General features: G+C 42.5%; 1 protein-coding gene across 3 annotated transcripts in view; it reads right to left on the bottom strand.

Moving 5' to 3' along the window:
* Positions 1-12,318, bottom strand: part of LOC110530089 (serine/threonine-protein kinase N2) — a 47,331-nt gene that overhangs the window by 29,822 nt on the left and 5,191 nt on the right. For 2 of the 3 annotated variants that reach the window (XM_021612890.3, XM_090181964.1), the window contains exons 1-2: positions 6,568-6,895; positions 3,119-3,419 (exon numbers count right to left, since the gene is read on the bottom strand). In XM_021612890.3, the coding sequence (XP_021468565.1) occupies positions 3,119-3,419; positions 6,568-6,633 (367 nt within the window). In that variant the 5' untranslated portion in view covers positions 6,634-6,895. Of the gene's footprint in view, positions 1-3,118; positions 3,420-6,567; positions 6,896-12,318 lie in introns of those variants that run through there. The other variant, XM_021612891.3, reaches the window with a different exon arrangement.

Genomic DNA, 12,318 nt, shown 5'->3' with positions numbered 1-12,318 from the left:
AACCACGAAGTGGTAGGCCACACAAGCTTACAGAATGGGACCGCCGAGTGCTGAAACGCGTATTGCGTAAAAATGATCTGTCCTCGGTTACAACACTCACTATCGAGTTCCAAACTGCCTCTGGAATCAAAGTCAGCACAAGAACTGTTCGTCGGGAGCTTCATGAAATGTGTTTCCATGGCCGAGCAGCCGCACACAAGCCTAATATCACCATGCGCAATGCCAAGCGTCGGCTGGAGTGGTGTAAAGCTCGCCTCCATTGGACTCTGGAGCAGTGGAAACACGTTCTCTTGAGTGATGAATCACGCTTCACTATCTGGCAGTCTGACGGACAAATCTGGGTTTGGCGGATGGCAGGGGAGCACTACCTGCCCCAATGCATAGTGCAAGTTTGGTGGAGGAGGTATAATGTTTTTCATGGTTCGGGGTAGGCCCCTTAGTTCTAGTGAAGGGAAACCTTAACGCTACAGCATAAAATAACATTCTAGACGATTCTGTGCCTCCAACTTTGTGGAAGGTCCTTTCCTGTTTCAACATGACAATGCCCCCGTGCACAAAGCAAGGTCCATACAGAAATGGTTTGTCGAGATCGGTGTGGAAGAACTTGACTGGTCTGCACAGAGCCCTGACCTCAACCCCATCGAACACCGTAGGGATGAATTGGAACGCCAACTGCGAGCCAGGCCTTTATCGCCCAACATCAGTGCGTGGCCTCAATAATGCCCTTGTGGCTGAATGGAAGCAGGTCCCTGCAGCAATGTACCAACATCTAGCAGAAAGCATTCCCAGAAGAGTGGAGGCTGTTATAGAAGGGGGGACCAACTCCATATTAATGACCATGATTTTGAATGGAGATGTAACAACGAGCAGGTGTCCACATACTTTTGGTCATGTAATGTATACAGTGACATCGTGCCATTTAACAACTGACCCAAGACCTGTGTAATGGTTTTATAATTCTGCTGGTTATGTTGGGAGTGAAGGCGGAGCTGATCTGACATCAGTTATCAAGAGCAGACATTAACCAGAACTTGGCTGCTGAGGAGATAGTTCCAAGACGCCTTGTGACATTCCATTGGCCATGAGTCAGCTAACAAAAGCCCTTTCTCATCAGATAAGGGTTCAATGAGTCAGGCTAAATTTGTTCCCACTTAAGACTAATATTACATAGAGAACCCCCCCCCCCATTTTGAATATCTAGTAGAATATGCAATAGCAGCAGAGAAACCCATTCCTTCTCTCCTTACCCATTATCAATTTGAGAAACTATTCCCTGCACATCCACTGTAGCAACACAATAATGCATTTCCCCAGTTCCAGTAACACGGTAAAAAACAAACATTGTCGCGCACAAATTCACAGCAGCAGGTTCCAACAGCCTCGAAAGTAACTAATGGAGGCAATAACACAATAAGGAATTTGGGATGTATCAGTGTCAGCTCCTAGAAGATGACTCACCACAATAGAGTGCATTCATTGTGTGTAGGTCCTATTTGTGCATTCTGTGCATTTGTCATGCATTGTGTGGACTTGTGTTGGTGCTGTCAAATGAGTAATTATGTTCTGTATCACGTATTGAGTGTCCTTGTACCAAGAAATACCACAGCTGAAGTAGGGCTGGGCGATACTGCCAAAATATCATATCACTATATTTTTTAGACATTAAAAAATATTTGACATTATGCTGGTATTATGTTTTGCTAAATTTGCTTTAGAAGTAGTGCATGAGCCTAGGGTGGCAACACATTCAGTACATTCTAAGTGTTTTCAAACGGGGCATTCTGATTGTTTTATACTTTTCAATCAAACTTCAACCCACATCCCCCCCCCCAGCATTTTCAATTTCTGCACTCATTTGAGATCATTTCCACACTGCCACGTAGGGCTGCACAATATGGGCAAAAAAAAGAAATTGAGGCCTTATTTTTAACCAAATATCGCAATTGCAATTTGACTTGCGATTTAGAGCAAAACAATTGGGTGAACTGTAGGGATCATGGAAATATAATGATTATTATAATTCTATAGTTAGAATATAATAACGGCCACTTTGAATACAGTGTTGTTTGACATGAAAACAAATGAAAAAGCCAGGGAGGTGTTATTAAGAACCAAAGTGTTGGTCATCGTTTCCTAGGGGACCTTTTAACCTTTGGCTACATTCAATGTTGTCTTAGCAACTTCATGTAGCTACCATATTCATGCTTCCTCTATTCCTCTTTGATTTGGAATATAATGTTGCACAGAAAACATGCCGATTTAGGCCTCCACCATCACTAGCATCAGGCTTTATTAACTAGCTGCGATTCTCTGACATATATTAGAGTGCTAGCCCACTAACAAGCGATTAGCATTAGCGGCTAAAAACAATTTACCTTTTTTATTCAATGTTTTTTATTTTATCGGGGGTAGATCAGATGTAATGTTGCAGATAGATTGTAGTTTCCATCAATGTAATTGTCTGCATCATTTCCATCATGCTGCATGTACTGCATTGACCATGCAGACTGAACAAGCGGTCTCCTGGTCGAGAAACACTAACTGAGCTCCTTGATTGATTGGCGCGGGGCTTGGTCTGTGTGGAAAGCCTCGTGGAGAGAGAGAGCGAGAGGATATAGACAACTCAAATAGCGGAGTAAACTATAAAAACGGGCGCTACACACGGCGGAGTAGCGTGTCACATTTAACAAATCAAACATTGAAATACCTCTATACACTGTAGCAAAATACAGTATACCGCCCAGCCCTAAACTAAAAGTACATTTGGGTACTGTTTTCCACTCAATTCACTTCTCACCATGAATCAGTGGACCATACAGTCCCTAGCAGTTTGTTAGGGTCATTAACCACAATGTGAACTGAAACAGGACTGTGGAGGGAAGAGGGGGGGGCATTTAAATCAGTGCATACACCTCATATCAAAAAAATACGTTTCGCATTCAAAATTCTCCGGTTTTTCAGAAATTTCTGTTGAAGGATTCCTGGAATCTGGAGAAAATAAGCAGGGAGGAAATCCTTTAACTAGGTATACTCTAATTGGGATTTCTGATCAACCTGGAAAAGCTTCCAGAGTTTTGCAACCTTAATTCCTCCCATGCCCAGTGAACAAGAGCCATACCTAGCAGTTCATCGGGGTCCTTGACCACGATGTGGGCATTGAGCTCCTGGAGCTCCTGGTGGAGCTCCTCCACCTTCTTGTTGGACTTCTTCAGCATGTTGTCCACGTAGGCCAGGCTCTTCTTGTCTGTGGTGACCTTGCGCAAGTTCTCCGCGCCCTCCTTGATTTTCAGCTCCTTGCGAATCTCGCGGCGGATCTGCTCCTTGATCTCGTCCAGCTTCTGCTGCACCATGGTGTCCGACAGGTCCAGATTGTGGCCCAGGCCCAGCCGCTCCGACACCAGCTGGCCTCTGGCATCACCCTGGGGGACAACATAGAAGAGAGGTGGGGGTTAGAATGGATGCACTGGAAGGAGAATGGTAGTATAGACGTAGTCAAGACCGGAGCCCTAGACTGAGACTGCATTTATGTAGTCTCTCGACTGTTCTCAAGAGATCAAGACTAAATTTCTAGTTAGTACCACCTGAAGCCGAACTTCATCTTGAAGTAGTGGTCAGGTTGTAAGCCCCTAACCACTGATAAGGGGTCAGATATTTTTTCATCCCACCTTGGCCTTTCGGTAGGGTAATCTGACCCTAGATCTGTGGTTAGGAGCAGTCTCACTCCCACCAAACCTCTGACAGTTTTTTGGTCAGCTGAGTCAATGGCTAGGATCTATTATATTTTAACAAGAACTAAAAGATGGAACACAGGTCATTGGGCAACCTTTGCCACTTAATCACACGTGGTGATATGAAAGGACTGGATAGGATGATTACATTGCAATATTGTCATAGCTCTGTGACCAGGCTAGGTGAAATGTTCACCATTGCTGGCCAGGACTTTTTCTTGACCACATGATCCGACTAGGGAAATTAGGCTATTGTGAGCCCAAATTAAAGGCTGTGGAAAAACATCTGGGCCCCATACCTACCCAATCCTTTCAGATCTACATAAGTGACTAGGGGTTAGTAGCATGGAGTTGTTTTGGAATCGGGCATTAGTATGGGCCTTGACCTGCATCAGTCTTAACTGGGGAAGGATTAGAGCTCTGTGAGTCTTCTTGAATGGAATTACAATGAAAGGTCAATCTACAAGTGCATTCGGAAAGTATTCAGACCCCTTCACCTTTTCCACATTTTGTTATATTACAGCCTTCTTCTAAATGTATTAAATTGATCCCCCCCCCCCCCCATCAACCTACACAAAATACCCCATAACGACAAAGAAAAAACAGGGTTTTCAAAATTTGTTGAAAATGTATAACAAATAAAAAAACAGATATCACATTTACATGAGTATTCAGACCCTTTACTCAATACTATGACAGCGATTACAGCCTCGAGTATTCTTGGTTATGACGCCACAAGCTTGGTACACCTTTATTTGGAAAGTTTCTCCCATTCTTTTCTGTAGATCCTCTCAAACACTGTCAGGTTGGATGGTGAGAGTCACTGCACAGTTATTTCAGGTCTCTCCAGAGATGTTCGATCAGTTTCAAGTCTGGGCTCTGGCTGGGCCACTCAAAGACATTCAGAGGCTTGTCCCGAAGCCATTCCTTCGTTGTCTTGGCTTTATGCTTAGGGCAAATGTCCTGAGCAGGTTTTCATCAAGGATCTCTCAATACTTTACTCTGTTCATCTTTCCCTCAAGCCTGACTAGTCTCCCAGTTCCTGCTGCTAAAAAACCATCCCCACAGCATGGTGCTGCCACCACCATGCTTCACCATAGGGATGGTGCCAGGTTTCCTCCAGACTTGACGCTTGGCATTCAGGCCAAAGAGCTTCCTCTCCTTTAGGTGCGTTTTGGCAAACCCCAAGCGACTGTCATGTGCCTTTCACTGAGAAGTGGCTTCCGTATAGCCACTCTACCATAAAGGCCTGATTGGTGGGGTTCTGCAGAGATAGTTGTCCTTCTGGAAGGTTCTCCCATCTCCAGAGGAACTCTGGAGCTCTGTCAGAGTGACAGGACCTTATATAGACAGATTGATGAGGAAAATGTTTTATTTAATACATTTTAGAATAAGGCTGTAACGTAACAACATTTGGAAAAAGCCAGGGGGTCTGAATACTTCCGAATGCACTGTATATGGAGTCAGGAGGTCCCTCCAGCAACATAGACCCACCCAATTGGGAGCCAGGTCCACCCACTGGGGAGCCATGCCCAGCCAATCAGAATGAGTTTTTCCCCACAAAAGGACGTTATTTCAGACATAAATACTCCTTAGTACTTTTTATTGTCCCCAACAAAAGGTGCACCTGTGTAATGATCATGCTGTCAGGTGGATGGATTATCTTGGCAAAGGAGAAATGCTCAGTAACCGGGATGTACGCAAATTTGTGCTCAAAACTTTAGAGAAATACACTTTTTGTGCGTATGGTACATTTCTGGGATCTTTTATTTCAGCTCATGAAAAATAGGACCAACACTTTACACTTTATGTTTGTTCAGCATATTTTAGACCTACAGTGGGAGGAACAAGTATTTGATACACTGCCGATTTTGCAGGTTTTCCTACTTACAAAGCATGTAGAGAGGTCTGTAATTTTTATTCAGAAAATTCAGAAAATTCAAAAATCCAGAAAATCACATTGTATGATTTTTAAGTAATTAATTTGCATTTTATTGCATGACATAAGTATTTGATACATCAGAAAAGCAGAACTTAATATTTTGTAATTTTGCAATTACAGAGATCATACGTTTCCTGTAGTTCTTGACCAGGTTTGCACACACTGCAGCAGGGATTTTGGCCCACACATTTTATAATAGAAGCCAGTAGGTCCTTTATATCGGTAGGGCTGAAAGTCAGTAGTATCATATGAAACGGTACTACGTTATTCTAAAATGTTGGTATCATAAGTATCATGACGTTTTGGTAACATGATATTACCGTGGTACCGGTATACCGTGCAACACTAGCAAAATGTAATTAACATTATGGAATTAAGCTGTTGTTTCATATGAATGGAGCTGTTGTAGACACTGGAAGGGGAGCGCAGGAAAATAGCCTCAATTAGCATTGCTACTTTAGCTAGCTAGTCGCAACAAAATGGAATATAACGTTGCAGTTCGGAATGACATAATTTCATATATACAACAGCTAAAGACTTGCATCACTATACTGAGAGCTTTACCATTTCCAAAAGGATGTGTTAGGGTGTTTTTGGAGCCTTTGCTAAAAAAAATATGTTGGGGGGGCCCCCATACTACAAAACAAGGATGAGGAAGATGTTTGCTGTACGTTTCTCTAAAATGTGAAATCACAAAAAAGGTGTCTGGAATCTTCTATAACATGCCATTTAAATTAAAAAGGAAAGATTTGGTTGTACAAAAATAAAAAACGTATTTAAAAAAACAAATATCTTTCAACTATCTGGATATCCCTAAAAATATTATTTGAATACTGAAATCATTTCAAATGCCCATCCCTATATTTGACTATTCCAACACAAATCTATGTTCCTTACCATCACATCATCAATTTCCATCAACCTTGTCTCCATTACATCTGCAACAGAAGACCGTCCATGCATGTTTTGAAGTTCTGCTTTGTTCTTCCTCTCATCACAATAACATAGGTAAAGTTCTCTCTTTTCTAAAACAGTTATCCTCTACAACAGCAACATGCCTGGGTGACTCAAAAGCAAAAGTCAGTTGGACGCATACTCTCTCTGTCCAACCCTTCCCACTCTCACAGACAGACAGACACACACACACAAACCGTCTGAGGGAACAAAATCCTGCTTAGCCTCGCGCTCTGTGAGGTCACAGGAGACGAGAATGGGACCTAATCTCACTCCGGGGAGAGAGTTGAATCTTAAAATAAACATTGGTAAAAAAAAAAACGCCAGCGGTCCAATGGCCTCCCCCATGGAGCGACGTGTGAGGGAGTAGGAGGTGGCTTTGCAGTTGTGTACAGCTACATGTAAATGGCTTCTTGTAAGGTTAAGATTGGGAGCCTGGGAAAGAGTTCGTAACGTAATTTTTTGCCAAGGTCGTTTCCCCAACGCCGTCTACAGCTTTAAGTACTGTTAATTGTTCAGTATATGGCTAATGAAAGAATCTAATCCACTACTTTGGTGGTGCAAGCAAGCACCGTGTTTCAACCAAGAGCCAATGGAATAACATAGAGCTATTGTATTTGTGTCAAATTAGCCAACATTTATTTTGCCTAATTGATATGCTCTGATTGACCCAGTTAGAGTAAAAGAAAAATAGGCTTAGTGTGTGTTTGACAGAGTGCACGGTAGTTCCCTGTTTTGGCTGGCTAGTGGCTAAAACTTCTCTATCTTTAACGCCACCCTCTCCTCCCATAAAGGTGCTTTACAGAGGAAATATGCAATGCCTAGGCCTATAGTACATTCCAGTCCAGAGGGAGACAGGCTCCGCCTCCTTGTATGACTCATAGGTAAACAACTCAACTCCTGGAAGAGGTAAAAAGACAGCTCAACCCAATTGGTTTTTCTGTAACTCTGTTTGACTAGGCTACCCCTGAACACAATACAAAGACACAGACCAGCCTTATTCTTCCCTCTAAGCAACAAAATAGCTAAGAAAATCTAACTGACCGAGGAGAACACTGAAATTGGACAGGCTTGCATAGGAGTTTTTAAACATCGCAAATGATACAATATTGTGTCCTTATTCCTTAATATGATAGATTAGCCTATTTCTCATGCACCTAAAACAATGTCACCTTAAAACATGCAGCGAAACCAAAGCTAACATAAAAAGTATGAATTTCCACTATAAGCAGGCTAAATAGTCTTCAGCTCAAATGCCAACAAAAGCTCAATTAAATTTGAGGGACAATGGAAAAGTTGGTCAGGCAGACATTCATTTATGCCAAGTCTGACTTAAGAAACCAAGACTATTGGGATTATGGTACCTGTTTATATATATATATATATTTTTTTAAATCCTGACTAACCTTGAACACCATTCAACCTTTACACAAATTATTACCCGAAACCAGCTCCAACACATTTGGTTTGGTAGCTGCCTTTAAAACAGAAATGGCACATCAGGTCAACAACCTCACCTCCAGGCCAGACTAAAGCATTTAAAAGACTGCAGTGCTTGGAAATGACGGTCCATCACAAATACATCGATGACAGATGTAATTACAACCCTGGTCAGTTTAGAGAGATTCTCTGGTACTTTTGTATATTAATTTTTAGCCAGTAGTTCTGAAAGTAGCCAAAAGTGGTCCCTGATAAATACATATGTCATCACAGTACCAGTTAAAAGTTAGGATACACCTACTCATTAAAGGGTTTTTCTTAATTTGGACTATTTTCTAAATTGTAGAATAATAGTGAAGAAATCAAAACTATGAAATAACACAACCACAAAAAGTGTTAAACAAACCCAAATATATTTTTCATTCTTCAAAGAAGTCACCATTTTGGCTTGACAGCTTTGCACATGCTTGGCTTTCTCTCAACCAGCTTCACATGGAATTATTTTCCAACAGTCTTGAAGGAGTTCCCACATATGCTGAGCACTTGATGGCTGCTTTTCCTTCACTCTGCGGTCCAACTCATCCCAAACCATCTCAATTGGGTTGAGGTTGGTTGATTGTGGAGGCCAGGTCATCTGATGCAGCCCTCCATCCCTCTCCTTCTTGGTCAAATAGTCCTTACACAGCCTGGAGGTGTGTTAGGTCATTGCCCTGATGAAAAACAAATAGTCATCCCATCTGGTTCTCACTTAGTGGGACGGTGTATCACTGCAGAATGCTGTGGAAGCCATGCTGGTTAAGTGTGCCTTGAATTCTAAATAAATCACTGATAGTGTCACCAGCAAAGCACCCCCACACCATCCCACCTCCTCCTCCATGCTTCACGGTGGGAACCACACATGCGGAGGTCATCCGTTCACCTACTCTGCGTCTCACAAAGGCACGGCGGTTGGAACCAAAAATCCAAAAAAGTTGGACTCATCAGACAAAAGGACAGATTTCCCCCGGTCTAATGTCCATTGCCCAAGCAAGTCTCCTCTTCTTATTGGTGTCCTTTAGTAATGGTTGCTTTGCAGCAATTCGACCATGAAGGCCTGATTCACACAGTCTCCTCTGAAGAGTTGATGTTGAGATGTGTCTGTTACTTTAAGCATTTATTTGGGCTGAAATCTGAGGGTCAGTTAACTCTAACGAACTTATCATCTGCAGCAGAGGTAACTCTGGGTCTTCCTTTCCTGTGCCGGTCCTGAGAGTCGGTTTCACCATAGCGCTTGATGGTTTTTGCCACTGCATTGACTGACCTTCATGTCTTAAAGTAATGATGGACTGTTAATTGAAATCAAATCAAATTGTATTTGTCACATGCGTCGAATACGAAATGTGTAGACCTTACAGTGAAATGCTTACTTACAAGCCCATAGCCAACAATGCAGTTAAGGGAGAAAAAAACTTTCAAAGAAATAAAAGTAACAAATAATTCAAGAGCAGCAGTAAAATAACAATAGCGAGGACATACAGTTGAAGTTGGAAGTTTACATACAACTTAGCCAAATACATTTAAACTCAGTTTTCCACAATTCCTGACACTTAATCCTAGTAAAAATTCCCTGTCTTCGGTCAGATAGGATCACCACTTCATTTTAAGAATGTGAAATGTCAGAATAATAGTAGAGAATTATTTATTTCAGCTTTTATTCCTTTCATCACATTCCCAGTGGGTCAGAAGTTTACATACACTCAATTGGTATTCGATAGCATTGCCTTTAAAATCGTTTAACTTGGGTCAAATGTTTCAGTTAGCCTTCCACAAGCTTCACAGAATAAGTTGGGTGAATTTTCACCCATTCCTCCTGACAGAGCTTGTGTAACTGAGTCAGGTTTGTAGGACTCTTTGCTCGCACACATTTTCTATAGGATTGAGGTCAGGGCTTTGTGATGGCCACTCCAATACCTTGACTTTGTTGTCCTTAAGCCATTTTGTCACAACTTTGGATGTATGCTTGGGGTCATTGTCCATTTGGAAGACCCATTTGCAACCAAGCTTTAACTGATGTCTTGAGATGTTAATTCAATATATCCACATCATTTTCCTTCTCATGATGCCATCTATTTTGTGAAGTGCACCAGTCCCTACTGCAGCAAAGTACCCCACAACATGATGCCGCCACCCCCGTGCTTCATTGTTGGGATGGTGTTCTTCGGCTTACAAGCCTCCCCCTTTTTCCTCCAAACATAACAATGGTCATTATGGCCTAACAATTTTATTTTTGTTTCATCAGACCAGAGGACATTTCTCCTCAAAGTACGATCTTTGTCCCCCGTGTGCAGTTGCAAACTGTAGTCTGGCTTGTTTATGGTGGTTTTGGAGCAGTGGCTTCTTCCTTGCTGAGCGGCCTTGCAGGTTATGTCGATATAGGACTCGTTTTACTGTGGATATAGATACTTTCGTACCCATTTCCTCCAGAATCTTCACAAGGTCCTCTGTTGTTGTTCTGGGATTGATTTGTACATTTCGCACCAAAGTACGTTCATCTCTAGGAGACAGAACGCGTCTCCTTCCTGAGCGGTATGACGGCTGCCTAGTCCCATGGTGTTTATACTGTTTGTTTGTACAGATGAATGTGGTACCTTCAGGCATTTGGAAATTGCTCCAAAGGATGAACCAGACTTGTGGAGGTCTACAATTTATTTTCTGAGGTCTTGGATGATTTCTTTTGATCTTCCCATGATGTCAAGCAAAGAGGCACTGAGTTTGAAGGTATACCTCCAATTGACTCAAATTATGTCAATTAGCCTATCAGAAGCTTCTAAAGCCATGACATAATTTTCTGGAATTTTCTAAGCTGTTTAAAGGCACAGTCAACTTAGTGTATGTAAACTTCTGACCCACTGGAATTGTGATACAGTGAATTTTAAGTGAAATAATCTGTCTGTAAACAATTGTTGGAAAAATTACTTGTGTCATGCACAAAGTAGATGTCCTAACCGACTTGCCAAAACTAGAGTTTGTTAACAAGAAATGTGTGGAGTGGTTGAAAAATGAGTTTTAATGACTCCAACCTAAGTGTATGTCAATTTCAGACTTCAACTGTATACAGGGGTACCAGTACACAGTCAATGTGGGGGGGTTACTGGTTAGTCGAGGTAATATGTACATGTAGGTACAGTTATTAAAATGACTATGCATAGATAATAACAGAGTAGCAGCAGTGTAAAGGGGGGACAAATAGTCTGGAAATCAATTTGATTAGATGTTCAGGAGTCTTAAGGCTTGGGGGTAGAACCTGTTAAGAAGCCTGGATGGCAGGAAGCTTGGCCCCAGTTATGTACTCGGCCGTACGCACTACCCTCTGTCGTGCCTTGCGGTCCTTTGGCCTTGCAGTTGCCATACCAGGCAGTGATTCAACCAGTCACAGGATGCTCTCGATGGTGCGGCTGTAGAACCTTTTGAGGATCTGAGGACCAATACCAAATCTTTTCAGTCTCCTGAGAGAGAATAGGTGTTGACGTGCCCTCTTCACGACTGTCTTGGTGTGCTTGGACCATGTTAGTTTGTTGGTGATGTGGACACCAAGGATCTTGAAGCTCTCAACCTGCTCTACTACAGCCCCGTCGATGAGAATGGGGGCTTGCTCGATCCTCCTTTTTCTGTAGTCCACAATCATCTCCTTTGTCTTGATCATGGTGAGGGAAGAGGATGTAGTCCTGGCACCACATGGCCAGGTCTCTGACCTCCTCCCTATCGGCTGTCTCGTCGTTGTCGGTGATCAGGCCTAACACTGTTGTGTCATCTGCTAACTTAATGATGGTGTTGGAGTCGTGCCTGGCCGTGCAGTCATGAGTGAACAGGGAGTACAGGACGGGACTGAGCACGCACCCCTGAGGGGCCCCGTGTTGAGGATCAGCGTGGCAGATGTGCTGTTACCTACCCTTACCACCTGGGGGCGGCCCGTCAGAAAATCCAGGATCCAGTTGCAGAGGGAGGTGTTTAGTCCCAGGGTCCTTAGCTTAGTAATGAGCTTTGAGGGCACTATGAAGCTGGTTGAGAGACTGCCAAGAATGTGCAAACCTGTCATCAAGGAAAAAGCTGGCTACTTTGAAGAATCTAAAATATATTTTGATTTGTTTGACACTTTTTTGGTTACTACATGATTCCATAGTTTTGATGTCTTTACTATTATTCTACAATGTAGAAAATAGTTTAAAAAAAAAGAAAAACCCTTGAATGAGTAGGTGTGTCCAAACTTTTGACTGG

Source organism: Oncorhynchus mykiss, chromosome 8 (genome assembly GCF_057628025.1).
Source record: "Oncorhynchus mykiss isolate SJ-2025 chromosome 8, ASM5762802v1, whole genome shotgun sequence".
Classification (NCBI taxonomy): domain Eukaryota; kingdom Metazoa; phylum Chordata; class Actinopteri; order Salmoniformes; family Salmonidae; genus Oncorhynchus; species Oncorhynchus mykiss.
Note: the sequence above shows the minus strand (reverse complement) of the source record. Positions and strands in the feature narration are given on the sequence as shown.